Source organism: Parus major, chromosome 20, assembly GCF_001522545.3.
Source record: "Parus major isolate Abel chromosome 20, Parus_major1.1, whole genome shotgun sequence".
NCBI classification, from domain to species: Eukaryota; Metazoa; Chordata; class Aves; order Passeriformes; family Paridae; genus Parus; species Parus major.
Window position 1 is genome coordinate 8,878,130 of NC_031788.1, and position 17,431 is coordinate 8,895,560.

Genomic DNA, 17,431 nt, shown 5'->3' on the forward strand with positions numbered 1-17,431 from the left:
ATGCATGTATATATGTGCCATGCTGCCTCTGGGTGTAATCTAACAGGTACAGCCTAAGAGCAGCCCCTTGTACGTTGGGATGCTGAAGCAGAGAGAGCTCTACCATTCTGCCCACATGCTCTCCTGGCGAGGATGATTCATAGTCACATCGTTTCTATATCGAGATGTGAACATACACAATCACATGGACTTCGGAGCAGTGCCCATCACCCAGGCATCCAGCCTTTCCCTTCTCCTTCTACACACATGTTCCTCCCCACAGCCACGCTGATCACTTTTTTTTGGTCCTGTTTTTTGAAGCTCTGTTCTTTGGACAGACTTTTCCAGCTCAGGGACTGCCCACTGCAGGGATTCACTAACTTGCTCCATAATTACACTGAGGGAAAACAGAATAGGAACAGGCCAGGTTGGACAGGGCTTGGAGAAACCTGGTCTAGTGGGAGGTGTCCCTGCCCACGGCAGGGATTGGAACATGATGATCTCTGAGGTGTTGTCCAACCCAAATCATTCTGGGATTCTAGGAAAATACCAATTATTACTTACTACATAATTCAAACAGAGAACCCAAAACTTGTCCAGGTGCTGAGGATTAAAGCACCACTCTTTCGTCCTCATCTCTGGATGTCTAATCAGAAAAAATACGAAAGTAGACTCTTCATTTCAGATATTTTATTAGAGTGTTAAGTACAAACTCAAATTAGCAAGTTCCAAACATGTGAACACAGAGAAGACTCTGGTTTTAACTGTGTCTAAAGGAAGGCATGATTGTGTTGTTTGACGTATTTCACAACGACCAGAATTTGCCACTTTTACCTGCATAGAGATGCTCTAAGACTTGATAAACTGCAGGACTTAGACCTTGGCCCTGATGAAATCAACAAAAACTGAGCTACGGGGCCCACAATTCCACCCAGGTTCTGCAAAACAGATGGAAGGGAAGAAAAACTGAATTAATCTGATAAAAACCCACATTAAGGGCTGCTGTTGCCAGTGGCTGTGATCCTCTGCCAAGGCATCCAGGCCATGGCCAGGGGTGCTGGGTCATAGGTTGGACTTGATGTTCTCAGAGGTCTTCTCCAACGTAAGTCATTCAGTGATCCTGGGTCACTTCAAACTCAGGAAGCTCAGCGGTTCTGTCTCAGTGATCCAGTGATCCTGTGATCCTGCAGAGCCCAGCCTGTGGGCAAAGAGTCCTCGCAAAGGCTGAGAGGAATGGAGAAAGGACAGAATCAGAGAATATTCTGAGCTGGAAGAGACGCACAAGGATCATCAAGTCCAAATCCTGACGCTGCACACGACACCCAAGAATCCCTCCATGTGCCACTGGAAAACATTTTTTACAGAAAGAGTGACCAAGTACTGGAATTGTCTGCCTGGGGTGGTGGTGAAGCCACCATCCCTGGAAGTGTTTAAAAGAAGACTGGATATGGCACTAGGTGCCATGGTATGGTTGAAGTGTTAGGGCATGGGTTGGACTCAGTGATCTTAAAGGTCTCTTCCAACCTTGTGATTCTGTGATTCTGGGTGACTCTGTGCGCAATCAGGCTCGGTGCTGTGATCACATCCCTGGGGAGCCCGTCCCAGCGCCCGACCACCCTCCGGGAGAAGAACCCCGTCCTCCCGAGGAAGTCGCACACAGCCATGAGCGGTGCCTTCAGCTTCCCGTTCCCCAGGTCGGTCAACCCAAGTGGCCTGTGCGGCGGGATGCGGTGCGGTGCTGTATCTGCCATGCGCTCCCTCACTGCCCTAATTGCCCTAATTGCCCTAATCACCCTCACTGCCCTGCCCTCACTCCCCTCACGGCCCCCTCTCCCCTCAGCGCTCCCGCGCACGCGCAGAGGCGCCGCCGCCCCGCGCGCCTTTCCCCCGCTCCCCGCCCCGTGCGCTCCCGGCGCGCCCCGCGCGCGCTCGGCGCTGACGTCACCGCAGCCCGGCGCCCGCCGCCATTGGAGTCGGCGGCCGCCGCTGCCCCGCTCGCTGCGGCCCCAGGCCCGGCCCGCGGGCATGTGAGAGACCGGGCCGGCACCGGCAGCGCGACGGCCGAGCCGCGCCACCGCCGCCTGCAGCGCCGTCCCCTGAGGAGGCGCCTCGAGGAGGCGCCAGGCGGCCCCTTTCCCTCCCCCTCGGCCCCGGCCCCTTCCCCGCCCGGCCGCCGCCTGAGGGGAGAGGAGGCGCCGCCGCCGCCCCTCCGTCAGGCCCCGGAGCTCCGCGCCGCGCCGAGCGGCCCTGCCTCGTCCTCCGGCGCTCTCTGCTGAACCACGGCGGCCCTGTGCATGAATTATGTCTGCCACAAGCGTTGACCCTCAGGTGAGTGAGTGGCGAGGCGGCCCGTGGGCGGGGGGATTCCTGGGCCTGCAGCGGGCAGGCCCCGCGAGGCTTTTCTTCTCCCCCTTGGCTGCTTTAAACCTCCATCGTTCTCCTTAACTTCCCCTGTGGGCACAGCACGTTCCCGCCTCCTCCCCGGAGCCGGGGCCATTTCTCAGGAAGGCCGGTGCTGAGTGATACGTGGAACACGCTGCTCCAACCCCAGTCCAAACAAACCTTGAGATGCTGCTGGCCATTTTTATAAGTCTTCCCCGTCTTCAGAAGCTGTGGGGTTTGCAGTGCTGTGAAAATATAAGCGTTTTTCTAAAATTAACTTTTTTATTTCTCTTTTTTTTTTTCTCCCCGTAATCACGTGCTGTGGCTTCCCAGAGACCGAAAGGACAGGATAATAAAGGTGAGAAATCATGCTGTGATCTGATCGCTTATATTGTTATTTTAACAGTTCGGTTACACAAGTACCTGTAGGTGAGCAGAAATGTATCGCTGTTTCTCTGTATGGAAAACATCTGGTAATGAGGGAATGTGTGCTTTGTTTCTAAAATAACATCGACTGCCATTCATCCAAGCTTGCCTGCATCCTACTTAATGCTGCTGGATTTGCAGTGGGAAGAACTGTGTGTTGGTACTAAATAATTATCCTAGTTTAATAGGAAGCAGGTTGCTACGTAAAGGCTCAAGGATATCCCTGTTCAATATATGTATTTTTACCTACTTTTGCACACTCTTTGAATGCAGTTGTATTTCTGCTGTGCTATTGGATGAGATATTTACTTAAGCCCATAAACCTAATAATTTAGGGAACTTAAAAGGTGCATAACTTCTGATGAGATAATAGGCATTTTTATAACTCTTCTGCTTCATCTGAAATTAAACTCAGTAACAAGTCATCTAAAAAATACCTTCATTCTTACTGTGATTGCTAACAAGTACATAACTGTTAAGACTTAGATAGTAATAACATCCAACTTAGAAATGCTTTTTAATATATCTTACCTTTTAGTTGAAGAAAAACCTTCCCTGTGTTTGTAAACACTCTTGCCTCTACTCCCATTGACAAACTTTGCAGAAATATTCTGCTAAATTCCCAAACTTGTTTGCTAAACATTTTATTTGGTGTAGTATTATATTTTGTTCAGCTGTTCTATGAAATAGATAAATACAGCAACTATCACACTATGTATTTGACCTTGTTTTCTCAACTTTAAAGCAAACAGGAAATTATTTGAAGGCACCTAGTAGCCATTTTGGTTTGTATATCAGTCAGTAATGGCTTTCGAATGCTTATCAGACATTCTTTTATGCTGAAGTAGGACTTTATGGCAGATATCTTTATTTTACAGATGAGATCGTTGAAACTTAAGTTTTCCTGAAAATCTCAGGATACCAAAGTACTTAGCAGTCTTCATGTCATAATTAAATGTAACCTCACCTCATCTTATTTTAGCCAGCTTAAGCAGTGAATAACACACACTGGGAGAACTGTGAGTTTCTGTGTTCTAATTATGGGCCAGGACAATAGATGTTGTTTTCCAATCTTTTTTCACAAAATTGTTCTCAGTAATGATTTTTTGTTTGGAGTTAATTCACATGAGTTCTTTGCTCACTCTCAGCTGTAGAATTTTTAATTGCTAATTAATTAAGTTTACTCAAACTTTGTTTTATAAGTAGTAATATAAAGAGAAGCTATCTGGGGGTGGGAAATTTCATCCCTTGGTCTTTTTATGAGTCTTCTTGATTTGCAGAAGAGATAAGGCTTTTCCTAAAGTAGCAATAGGGTGAAATATCATTCCTGCACTGCTGCTGCTGGGATTATAATGTGCTGTAACCCTTTTTTTGTAGTACAAAATGGTTCGTTACATCAGAAGGACACAGTTCATGACAACGATTTTGAACCTTACCTTTCTGGGCAGTCAAATCAGGTTAGTGTATTTTTAACTTTTTTTTTTTTTTTCCTTAGGCATGCTGTTGACACTTCATTCATAGGATTGTGTGGAGGGAGCAAATGCCTTAAATAGAAATGGAAAAATAAATGACAGCATATTGTGTTACTTGGTGATAGAACCATCATTTGTGTTCTGAAAGCTGATATTACTCTGCATCTCCAGATGGCCACAAGTGAAAAGTTAATGCTCCAAGGAGCTGGAGCAGATTCCTCCTCCCCTTGCAGGTTATTGATGTGGCTGGACTATGACAGACTGATCTTACAGTTCTTTGATAGCCGAGTTGGTTGTGGGAGTCTGAAAATTCTGCATTTGGGCTCTCCTGATCTATAATATTTATATAATCATAGAAATTAATGTAGTTGAGATTTGGGTTGGATGTTGTCTAGGTATTTTGTAGAGTTGTCCCTTTTTTTACACTTCAGCAAATGTCGTTGTTCTTTCATGTACACTGATACATTTTAAGAACTAACGATGTGTTACTTAAGAGTAAGGAATTGTAATGTAAACTCTCATTATAATGTACATTAAATCAGCATCCATACCTAAAATACCATTTTAATTGACAGTATTCTCTGAAGTAATTTTTGACTTCTCATTCAAATCTTTAAGGGAACAAAATGTTTAGAAACTGGACGAGCAAAATGTTTTCATTCACAAGTATGAAACACTTTTTCAGAGGGAAACACTTACCAGAGGTCTATGATAGGAAAGCTAGGTGTTACATTTTAAAAGGGGAATTTATAATTCAGCCTAAAGCTGTCAGATGCCAGTGTTAATATTGATGACATCGCTGAGCTTGCTTGCAGCATTGACATGTTCCCCAGACCTAAAATAATTTAATGGCAGTCATTCCTTCTTTTGGAGTTAAAGTGCTGTGGAAGGTAGAAAGGAAAAAGGAAGTAAAATCTTAATTTTTAATACAAAATTAATTATAAAAAAATTGAGGCATTCACATCACTCTTGATTTCTTTAAATTGTGCTTTGTCACATTTGTATGAAATTTTTAATTAATTAAAACTAAACTGTGAAACATACTGAATATTCACATAATAAAAATAGACCCATCTATTATAGCTTCATTTCAGGAAATTCGTGTTTGCTGTCAACAAGCCTCAGTTATTAGGATTAAATAGAAAAATTGCTACGGCTGTTCGAATTTCCATAATTATAATAAAAGTTTTCTTTATGGAAGTGTAGTTCCATTGACAAGTTTATTTATGCTGCAGTGAAAAATTGGCATGGCACAAGAAACAATTGTGTAGGTCCTCTTACAATTTTAAGTGGAAAGTGACAGTAGCATTAATTAGGACTGTGAGATTTTTGTACTGAAGACAACCATGTTGCTGAACAAAGCCTTATTATCCAGTTATCCAGGCAGATTTATTCAGCCCTTGAAAATTACTGTAAAGTACAGATGACTTAAAAAAAAAATTTGAAATCAACTGGGTATTTAAAAAAAAATGAGGAAATTAAAGCCCCAGCTTACACAATAATATATTTGACATCAAAAATCAAACGTGGGTTAGTAATATTGTGGTAAAAGTATTTTTAAGAGCAGAGGGAACTGAGTCAAGTAGACTCTCCATATACAGATTTACACTCAGCAAGTAAAGCATCCTTCTGGAAAGTCATTCAGAACCAAGAGCTTATTCCTATGGAGCAGGGGATCACTAGCAAGTAGCATATTTTGGGGAAAAGGAGATTCTTTGATAATTAACAGAATGGTTAAGTTGGTTTTGTTTGGGGGTTTTTAATAAGAAAGATATGGAAGAGTGCAGAAAGGTCAAGGATAAGTTTATTGAAATAAATGTTCTGCTGTTGTAGGGAAGAACTTCTGTCAGGGGTTCTTTTACACACTCTGGCATAAAGCCAGTCAAAATAGATTGAATGTTTGGTAAGGATGGCTGCTGAAACTTTCCTTTAATCTTGTTAGAATCCTTGTGGAGACTTTACAGGCTGTGTGAAGAGATGACAGCTGCAGGAATTGTCTAAAATCTTTTAGCCTAAATATTTCTGAGACAAAACACTTGCTTTTCTCTAGGCTTACTCTTTTTGGTCTTCAATTCTAAAGTTGTAGAATATATGAGCATAAGTATCTGAGAGAACTACTTATATCTCCTCCCTTTTATCTATGTTGGATTTATTTATTTTTTTTTAATTAACACTTTACAATATAACACTCAGCAGTGTCAAAGTCTTTCAGAAAAATGTTTTTTTATGCTAAATATTGATTACTTTTTTTGAGCTTGGGAGGCTCAGAAAACTGTATTTTAGAGGATCATGTCATAGGAAGGTGATTTTGGTACCTCTTGTTAGTGATAGGATTTGTGTGTAAATAAGAGCAGCTTGAACAGTGGCAGAGATAATTTCTTTTGAATCAATAACATTGGATTTAGTCTGTTTCAATCTCTGAAGTGTTTGCAGTATTGTATGGAAGTCTTGGAGGCATATTGTGGTATCACTCTGTGTATGAAACATAAGGTTATTGAATTACTGTGGCATTGGGGTGTCATGGAAAAGACATCATTGAAAAATGAGCAGTAAAAATGATTCTGTATCAGTTAGATATTAGGCTTGTCTTCAGCAAGGATTAGAAAACTGAGAGATAATCAGATTTTTTGGAAAAATTGCTGAAGTTCTGGTGCAGTTTTCCTAATTCTGCAGATATATTTTTCTTTTCAAGTTTTAGATCTAGCAGTCTGAAAGAAGAGTTCCTCTTCTTAAAATAGTCTTTATGAGTAAGGAAAGGCGAGCTACTGTTTGACTCATTAACAGGAGATGTTGACCTTCCCACCCCCTCTGTGGTAATTACGGTTGGAGTGTCACTTTGGAAGATCTCCAATATATCTGCTTCAAGTTGATTTGAAGAGGAATAAAACCCACTTTAGAACATCCTGGCTTTGTTCTTTTGTGTTGTTGAATATAAGAATCTTATGGAATGCTTCAAACTCAGGTGCCAGCAATGTGTTAGTGAGAGGAAAAGCTTCTCAGCTTGGTCTAAGAAACAGTTGAAGGGGAGGGAGGAAATTTCAGAGGGGGTCTGCTGGTTTATAAATGCTTGGTCTCTTATTTCATGGGTGGGAGAGATGTCCTCTTTGGAAGGCCAGTCAGGAACACTCCTGCACAGTTGTAACTTTACTACTGAGGGAGGAAAAGACTCATGCAAAAGGCTGGAAAGGGTTTTTCTCCCAGAGTTTGGATGGTTTGTGTCATGTGCCATCTTGGCAGGATTTGTCTCTGGCAGAGCAGGCCATGTAGTGTCAGTTTGTATCTCTTACCTGTGGCAAACTTGGCATGTGTGTCAGAAGCAGCCTGTGTATGTTCTGCTGCTTGAGGTGTGGGGTTTTTGTTGGAGACCCTCAAAACAACTCCATTATGAGGATTCTAATAGTATATGTTTTATTGTATTAAGGTAATTTTAGTCTAAAGCTTCTTCCATGTAGCAATCTATAAATGCTAAACATCCTGTGAGCGAAATATTCTGTGAGCTCCAAAATATAGTTAGGTATGTTCCTTGCAATAATTTGGGGTGTTGGCTACTAAATAACCTTAGTAGTGTAAGTAAGATTACATGGTTTCAAAATCTCAAGTACTAACCTCAGTGTGAGCCCTTAGTCCTCGGGTATTATAAATGCTCAGATACTTCATTTTAGCCCTGAATCCTTCTTGGAGTGTGAGCTAAGATCTGTCATTAGAAATTACATTACTTTGTTTCTGGTGTTCTTTTCTGTTTGGTCTTGTGGCTATTTATAAATGAAGGGTTTATTTATCTGGTGACTGTTTTTTCTCTTTAACAGAACAGTAGCTATCCATCAATGACTGATCCTTATCTGTCCAGTTATTATCCACCATCTATTGGGTTCCCCTATTCTCTCAGTGAAGCACCATGGTCTACAGGAGGAGATCCTCCTATCCCTTATCTCACCACCTATGGACAGCTCAGTAATGGGGATCATCATTTTATGCACGATGCCGTTTTTGGACAGCCTGGGGGTCTGGGAAATAATATCTATCAACACCGGTTTAACTTTTTCCCTGAAAATCCTGCCTTCTCAGCTTGGGGAACAAGCGGATCCCAAGGACAGCAGACACAAAGCTCAGCATATGGGAGCAGTTACAGCTACCCACCCAGTTCCCTGGGGGGTACCATTGTGGATGGACAAACAGGATTTCATAATGACACATTAAATAAAGCTCCTGGAATGAACAGTATTGAACAGGGAATGGTTGGACTTAAGATTGGTGGAGATGTTACAACTTCTGCAGTGAAAACAGTAGGTTCTGTTGTTAACAGTGCCGGGATGACAGGTGCCCTCTCTGGGAATGGTGGATCTAATGTAAACTTGCCAGTATCTAAACCAACCTCTTGGGCTGCTATTGCCAGCAAGCCTGCAAAACCACAGCCTAAAATGAAAACAAAATCTGGACCTGTAATTGGAGGAGCGTTGCCTCCTCCCCCTATAAAGCATAATATGGACATAGGTACTTGGGACAATAAGGGTCCTGTGGCGAAAGTTCCTGCCCCCCAACAGATACCTTCTCCTCAGTCTGTTCCACAGCCGCAGCAACCAATTGTTCAGCCTGTTCCAGCTCAGCCTCCTCCATTGACTCAGCCACAGTATCAGACCCCTCAGCAGCCACCCCAAAACCGCTGGGTAGCTCCTCGCAACAGAAATGCAGCTTTTGGCCAAAGTGGAGGAACTGGGAACGACACCAACTCAGCTGGCAGCACCCAGCCCAACCCAGTTCCGAGCGGTGAGTCCCATCCTGTCCTTGAAAAACTGAAAGCTGCTCACAGCTATAACCCTAAAGATTTCGAATGGAACCTTAAAAATGGACGCGTGTTCATAATAAAGAGTTATTCCGAGGATGATATTCATCGTTCCATTAAATATTCTATTTGGTGTAGTACGGAACACGGCAACAAACGCCTGGACAGCGCTTTTCGCTCCATGAACAGCAAGGGCCCGGTGTATTTGCTGTTCAGTGTCAACGGCAGTGGACACTTCTGTGGAGTAGCAGAGATGAAATCACCTGTGGACTATGGCACCAGTGCAGGTGTCTGGTCTCAGGACAAGTGGAAGGGGAAATTTGATGTCAAGTGGATCTTTGTGAAGGATGTGCCCAACAACCAACTGAGACACATCAGGCTGGAGAACAATGACAACAAACCCGTTACAAACTCCCGTGATACACAGGAGGTGCCCTTAGAAAAAGCAAAACAAGTGCTTAAAATTATTGCTACTTACAAGCACACGACCTCCATCTTTGATGACTTTTCTCATTATGAAAAGCGCCAGGAAGAGGAGGAGGTGGTGCGGAAGGTAAACTTATTAAAAAATTTATTTTATACACAGATATGGGGAAAATGAAATGTGAAGGCTGCTATGGTGGAAAAAATGTAAGTAGGAATTCAAAATGTTTTTAATACATCTCAGCTTGATGGTTTCTTCTGTGTTTAGCAACACAAATCTGATGCATATTTCTCTGTGAAAGTTTCACAAGTCAATGAGTTTCAAAGCAGAAAGCTAAGCAGTAATACGGGTAAAGGACTTTATGTCCAGTTTATTGGAGTTTGATTTATTTTTTTATCTTAAAATGGTTAATAGAAAATAGTTTGTTTCAGAATTGGGTTTACCAGTGATTGTCACTTAAGTTTTTTGCCTTAAATATGAGGTGTTTTAACACTGACTGGAACTGGGCTATCAAAATTGATACCTGTATTGGTATTTGAAATTTGTACATCACCTTTAAGAATAAGAAACCTGATTTTGTTTATTCAGTTGATCTCTCTGGAAAAGAAATAGTTGCATAATATTGCTGGAATAGTGCTAGAAAGAGTGCATTTATGCTGCTGAAGTCACATGTATTATTTGGCTAAATAAAGGTTTTCAGTTCCCAGGTTTAATCTGTCTACTAATTCTTGAAGTTTTGAGTGAAGATGCAGTGAGAGAAGTCTGGGAGAGTGTTATAAAACTTCCCATACACTTTCATGGCTCTAAGTCTAACACAAGGGATCTCTGTCCCTCTCCATCCCACAGCCTCAGTTTCAAGAATGCCTTTCTCTAATTAGGCTGTCTAGAAGTAATGGCCTGGCAAAATAATAGGCATCAGGATCTGTAGTTGCTACTGAAGCAACACCTAAATTTGCTTGGTGTTGATAGTGTTTCCTAGACCTTTTTTGTATACCATTGCAAATACAGCATTTGTTTGACTGGTTGGTTTAGTTTAGGGTAGCTCACACTTTGTTTTAAGGTGTTTTTAAAGCAAAGACTTAATGTGTGTTCCTGCAGCTTAAATTTTAAAATTGCCATTTTAAAGTTTTTCTTGCCATTTAAAAGTATAGATAAGATTGCTTTAAGCTGTCTTCACAGATTGTGCCCTTAAATTATGTGAGAAAAGGAGTTCAGTGTCTTTAAAACTTTGAGGCTGAACTTTTCTTGGCCATGACAGATCTGCATAGCTGACCTCAGCACAGCAGGGAAGGACAGCTTAAAATTGCAAGTTTTTCTTGTGTACTCCCTGTGGGGTTCCACAAGGTAAAACCTACAGGGCTTTACTTGAACACTTTATTCCTTCAGTGGATAATTAGCAATTCAATATTTAATGCTGCCTGTGTCTTGGAGAGGTGTTCCCTTATGTAGGAGACAATCTTGACAAAGTGAGGCAGCCTGGGTTCCAGTGTTTGTGGTGTAGTGGGGTGTGATTGCTTTGGGTTTTTAATTCTGTCTCCCTGTGCTCTGCTGCCAAGGCTGGAGGGGAGAACTGTGGGTGTTTAAGAAGTGAGAGCACAGGGAAAGTGATAACAGATCTACACTTACACAGATAACTCCCTGGCCTGAGCAAGATCCCAGTGGTGGTGCAAACACCAGAGTTCCTGTGCTTTGTAGGATCTCAGAGGGCTGGTGTTTGGCTATTGAGCTGATCTCATCTTGGATTGATTTAATAAACACAACTAATTCCCACTATCTGCTCAAAAATATTCTTACCCAGCTCACTGCTTTATTTGTAACAGGATCAGTTTTTCAAAATAATGCATTTTCCTTCCTTGTTTAGAACAGAGGCTCTGGCTTGTATTATAGATTCACAGAATATACTATGAAGTCTAATTTAGTATTTCTTAGATTCCACTGAATAGCTTAGAAAATGGGACACCAAACTACTCCAAGGAGGGTAATAGTGCTAGAGAGCTGAAGCAGAGCAGCAATGAAGGAATGAAAAATAAGATGCTGCTTGTCAGGTTACACTCTATAAAACTTGTCTGGAAGTCACTATTTTTCCCTTTTGTTGACAAAATGAATTTTAGAAGTCAAGCTGAATTCTAGAAGAGTTTGTTCTTTAACAGGATATACACGCACCTTGAATTCTTATTGTTAAGAAGTTTGTGCTTTTGAAGTTCAAACCTTCCTGTTAAAAAAGTTATTCTTCCTGTGACAGTAATTTTTGAATAATCTTATTGTCAGTTAAAGTATCTTATGACCTAATTGGCTTTTTCAGATAGTTGTTTGTATAGGTGCCATCTCAACTGGTTTTCAGATTGCTGGGTTGAACTCATTATACTCCTGTTTAGCTGTAAAATAGTTGAAATTCTGTGCTTCCATTTCATTGCTTTTGTGATTACAAAGGGACACAATTCTTGAAAAGCTGTACATGGAGAGCTTAAATGATACAATTTAACTTATACACAAATATTTAGTAGAGAATAATAACTTAATCTGTGCAGGGCAAGCCACTGGCATTTCAGCTCTTTAGATGTTTAGATCTTTAGTTTGTTGCTAACCAACCAGCTTTTCCATGGCTGCTGTGTGCAGAGCCAGCTCCAGCTGCTGAGTTTAACTGATGTAGGAGCCCTCAGTGCCAGTGCCAAATTATCCAGTGGGGCTTTGGCAGGTAATGCTGGATGAAATACTTTCAAGTGCTAAAGATTCATCACTTTGCAGCATTGCTGAAAGAAGGTAACCCTCCAGAACTGAGAGAGGATTTGGTCATGCTGGAATGTAAGTCCAGCTTTTGATTTGGCACACTGAAATACATAAACCCAGTCTGGTGACCCAGAACCTGGGAGGGGAGTAATGGAAGGGTATTGGGGTCTGGAATAAAATAGCAAAACAGTGAGTGGCATGAATTTTCACCTGACCCTCACAGCCTTTTTCAGTCAGTTCCAGAGCTGCTACAGTGCCCACAAAGAGCTACTTCTGTCATCTAAGCTCATGGTCTGAAAACTGTAAAAAAAGTTGTGATATTGAAGAGAGCTTCTCTTAAAGAAAAAAATAGAGTATGATGTGGTATTGGTTATTAATGTTCCCTAAAAGCATGCCATGAGAGCCTTAACAAAGTTGTCTTCCAAAGTTTAAAAGCTTGTAAAGACAAACTTGTTGCAGATTTTGGTACTTCACAGGTGACAGATGAGCTGTCAGCAGCTCATGCTCCCAGATCTGCACCACAGCAGATGGTCCCAGTTCCTCTACTGGGCTGCTGAGCTGTCACCTCTGGTCCGGGCAAGACACTGAGCTCTACACCTTGGTGTTGTGTTGGCAGAGCTGCACAGTGTCAGAAAGCTCCTGAGTCACCAAGATTACCAGTTCTGCTTTAGGTGATTAAATACTGAAAAGTGTTGGCTGGTGCGTATTGGCACCTGGAAATACTCATTTTCTCCTAGCACTGTGCGATTCCTTTCAGTGATGAGCTTTCTGTGAACACAATCACAGAATTTAAAAGGATGGAATATTATCCTTCCTCCAAAGCTCTAGTTAAAAAGTGTATGTTAAGATTAATACTGTGTTCCTGAGATAAAGAAAACATTTCTATTTTTGTGTCTGAAGATGAATGCTTTGATCCCACTGACTTTAACCAAGTTTAGTAGGAAAGCTGAAGCTACTTTAGCCTGAGGTGAAGAGAAAAGAAGTTTGACAGGGATGAATGTCTCCAAGATGGAAATTTCTGCAAGTTTTGTGGAAACCTATTTTCCCTGTGTCTGAAGACCATGCAGATTAGTGTCCTGAAGGAGAAGTGTGAGCTGGAGCTCTCCTGTGAGATATCAAGAGTATTCCACTGGAGAAGAGAAGCTGAAGGTTCCGGATCTTCAGAACCAAAATGAGCACAGCTTTGTTAGCTGCTTACAAAACTGTTTGTTCTCGCTTGCAGTAGTGCTAAGTAGCAGTAAGGAAGAGAATTTGAAAGTTAGAGCTGCTAAAAATCAGCCATGCTCCAGATCACGAAGAATTGTTGCATCACTTTATGTGGTTTCAGACATTTGTAAAGAGGAAGACTCAGATTAGCCCCCAAGAGAGAAAGCAAAAAGCAAGGTAGGAGGAACTGCTTGGGAACTTGCTCAGTAAAGAGCACTTTTTACTGAACTACAGAGTCTGAGCTGAGTTTCTGAATGCCATAAGCCCTTCAGGTAGAGGTCTCAGGTGTTAGCCTGCCTCTTTCTATGTGGGACTAGTCCATGAGAATGGGAAGTTTCCATTGCTAAAGAAAGTGTAATTAGGGAGGTCAGTTAGTGACTACACAGAAAACTAAAAATAAGTTTACATGAGGTGGCAATGGGAAAGAATCGGGCTCATGAACATGGTAGGGCCATAAAGGGGATGTGCCTTGGAAATAGGATGAAACAATTACCTTTTTTTGGAAACCTGAAAATGAAGTTTATATTATTTGGTTCTAGATATGTTGTAACCACCTTTTTGAAATGTCAGGCAGACATAAACTCTTTCTATTAAGAACAACATGTAATGTTCTGACACTGCCATTAAGAAGTGGCTTTTGCTGATAATTCATCATAGTTGAGAGTTAAAAGACAGGAGGAATATAGATTTTTATAATAAATTCTACCACTTTACACAGCCTCTTTTGTTGATTTGGTATAACAACTTTACTATCTCTTACTTCTGTCTTAAATTACAGATTAATAATTCATTCTGGACTTTGTTTACTTAATTTTATTATGAAAATTGAAATACTAATATTCTGCCTGGAGGCAGAAATCAATATATTCAGTTTTTAAAAATCTCTGTTGTTTTTTATGCTGTGACCAGCTGAAGCTGTAAATGCAGACTATTACATTTACAATGATTGGTATATTTCCAAGTAAGCTTTACATCACAACAGAAACAATTCTGAGGTGAACTTTATACAGAATGAGTCCACAAAACAAAGTCTGAAGGTGTCAGTTCAGGAGTTGCCTGTTGGTGTTGCTTAGGCTAGTTCACAATTTCCTTTGGACTAGGGTTTGGTGCCATATTGATGCATTTAAGTACAGAGTCGAGTCTTTCTATGCCACTTCTGCACTCTAAGCAGCAAAAACGGGAAGGCTGAGCCCTTTCTGTGGGGGTGCCTTAGGTGGAGGATGCTCAGGACTAAGACCCAGCAGCCTGGTTCTGTCCTGCTGTCATTGCACCTTCTGCACTTGGGCTCCTGAAACCTTGAGTGGAGAAATGCCCTGTTGTGCTGGGCACTGCTCAGTGTCTGTGGGAGCCCTGTGCTGCTGGCAGAGCACAGGGTCACTGACGGGGGCTCACTGCAGGCAGCCCCCAGCTGTATCCCTTGGGTCACCTTTATCTGCCTTCCGTATTTGTGACTAGCAGAAACTTCAGAAAAAGGTTCTAAGACCCTCCCAGCTGCTGTGCTGAGCACTTTGGGACACCCTTGGGTCATCCAGCCCAGCTGTGCTGGCTTTTATCAGACAATGTAGAAGCACAAAACTTTTCTTCTACCTAATGTTGTTTTTATCTCTTACCTCCAAGTATTTCCCAGTGCTTCCCAGAGTAGTTGAACCACGAGGAAGAACTAGGGACAGAATTTCTCGACAGCTCAAATCCCTGCTTTTACTGAATGTGACTAAACTCCAAAGTCATTCGAGTGCTTCAAAATTAGACCAGTTCTGTGGAGTTCACTAATCTGCCATCTGCTTTCTGCTCGTGTATTGGTTGTGCTACTACTGCAGTAGCTAAAATAATCCAGAAAGCAGAATATTGCAGATCCTGTTTCTCCTTAGGAGTGTTGATATTTTGTACCTTTCTCTCTCTGTGACTTTGGTTTGAAGTGACTGCAGGGATTCATCCAGATGTTCCACTTGAGGCTGCACTTAAAAACATTTAAGTCACTAAGTCCTTGGGTTTGTTGGGTATGAACAATATATTTATAAAATGTTGCAGCATTGTTTTAAGTGTATAAGTCTGGGATCACATTAGTGCTGTTAAACTACTAAAAACTCTTTGCTTGTTCCTTTGACTAAAATCTTAACTTTTTTCTCTTTGCAGGAACGTCAGAATCGAAACAAACAATAAGAATAAACATATACAGTTTGATATATATACTAGAACTGATATTAAATTCGACTATGAGAAACAAAATTAAGTATAACTGGTGCTGTATCCTGGCATCAGGACAAACTAAAGCTTTCAGCTCCAATATATCTTCTCGTGCAGGGGAAATTAAGTTGTTGCATCTTTAAGTACATTGTAGTTTATTTTTGCCCAAGTGGATCTGCATTAATTTGTATCTTTTTTCTATGTAAAATTCTGTAGAAATCATTAATAAAGGTGTGTCTGTTTTTATTTTTTTAAGTTGGTAAACAGTTATATTAACCTAATGTGGACCTATACATGAGCATACTAAAGTGTCAGTGCTTCCCAAAGACTTTATTTTGGCACGAATTATGTTCCTAGCCAGATATAGAGATTATGGAGAATACATGACAAATCTTCCTTTATCCTTCTCCCAATCCCTTTTTCTTCATGGCAGAAGTAAGGAACCATGCATTGATTTTTTTATTTTTTTTTTTTGTCATTTGAAAAAATAAAACCTCCTAAGATACTGCACTTCAGAATTTAAAATTAAAAAACCCCTAAATTTCTGATCACTTTGTGCAGATGCTCTGCCTCTTTATTTATCTGTACAATTACTCTTTTAAAACTGCTGATGCGCCATGTTGGTTTTTTCTGTCTAGTAGAAAATCAAATTGTCAGTGGAATTGTTTCTCTGGAAAATATTTCCCTTTCACATTCTGTTAACCAGTGCTTCAGTGTGCATCTGTTATTCCATATCCTGCCGAGGGTGAGCGAGACGCTTTCTCTCAGCCATAATTCTGCTTTACGGTTTTTGTAGCTTAATTAAATAATAATGTGATGCTATCGACATTGCAGGGGTTTTAAACAATGTGTTTAAACCTTTCAGCTTTCAGGTGTTATTAGTTAATTGCAGATCATTTTTAATCCTTCCCTTCATTACTCTCTCCCAACCCCCCCAAATCCTAATGCCATTTAAAGTTTTTATACCGATAATGCTGAGCTTTAACGTAGGAACTAATAGTACGGATAATATGATGGATTATGCCTCAGATGTTTAAAATTGACAGTGTGTATGTCTAATTTTTTTTTTCTGTTGGATGAGTAAAAAAACCTGTTTTAAGAAATTGAATTTGCTGTCATGTTTTTGTGGAGTGAGGGGACCGTCGGAGAACCTGTCACCAACTGGAGTTCCAGTTAAGCATGGAAATGGTGCTCATGTCCGCTGCTCTAGCACACTGAATCTGCACGTGTTTATTGTAGAGGATCTTTTACTATATTAGAAAGCAAGTATCTTCTGAATACTATTTACTCCAAAAGGACCTCCAATTTAAATAAAGTTTAATCTGTATCATTTAGACTTGTATTTAGAACGTATAACTCTGTCTCTGGACTGTTACTGCCTGTAAGGAGTAATGGACAGCATCAGATTAACTTTTTCCTCTAGGAGAATACAAGCCTTAATAAACAATACATATTTAGCAAGCTTGATGTCATTTTCATTTTTTCCCTACATTCACCTGTCTTCCTTTGTTCCAATCACCCTTTATGCTGACTCCTCAATTGAATCTAACTTGAGAAGGGGTTTGATGGAGTAACTCAGATGTTTGCTCTCAACACACCTGAATGGTTTCACAGACTCTGCAGAGGATATTTAAGCTGCTTTGACTATTCCCATTCCTCAGAGGACCTGGATCCACGTGCAGTGGCTGTCACTCGTGTTTCTTTCTCCTTGTATGGTGGAGAAGCTGAGGAGAGGACTGGCAGCTGTGCCATGTCCCTGAGGAGGGAGCAGCACAGCCTTGGGTCAGCAGAGTAAGAAAAGAACTTCCCAAATCCAGTAACGCTCTGACCAGTTCCTTTCCCAGCACTTGG

General features: G+C 41.2%; 1 protein-coding gene and 1 long non-coding RNA gene across 4 annotated transcripts; one reads left to right on the forward strand and one right to left on the reverse strand.

The window, feature by feature from the left end:
* Nucleotides 1–654: 654 nt before the first annotated feature.
* Nucleotides 655–1,790, reverse strand: LOC107213153. Its single transcript, XR_001524646.2, has 2 exons — nucleotides 1,504–1,790; nucleotides 655–1,203 (listed from the first exon to the last, which is right to left on the reverse strand). It is a non-coding gene; the product is annotated as an uncharacterized LOC107213153 (long non-coding RNA).
* A 124-nt stretch (nucleotides 1,791–1,914) lies between these two features.
* YTHDF1 (YTH N6-methyladenosine RNA binding protein 1) lies at nucleotides 1,915–17,041 on the forward strand. Of its 3 annotated transcripts, none has more exons than XM_015647225.1 (5): nucleotides 1,915–2,307; nucleotides 2,695–2,719; nucleotides 4,165–4,244; nucleotides 8,066–9,592; nucleotides 15,530–17,041. In XM_015647225.1, exons 1-5 carry the CDS (start codon nucleotides 2,281–2,283, stop codon nucleotides 15,554–15,556), a joined length of 1,686 nt encoding a protein of 561 aa, XP_015502711.1. In that variant the 5' UTR covers nucleotides 1,915–2,280; the 3' UTR covers nucleotides 15,557–17,041. The 3 variants fall into 3 exon arrangements, 2 of the variants coding, with proteins under 2 accessions (XP_015502711.1, XP_015502710.1); XR_004499939.1 differs by having other exon boundaries at nucleotides 1,916–2,307; nucleotides 8,066–13,573; XM_015647224.1 differs by having other exon boundaries at nucleotides 1,916–2,307; nucleotides 8,066–9,669.
* The last annotated feature ends 390 nt before the right edge of the window (nucleotides 17,042–17,431 follow it).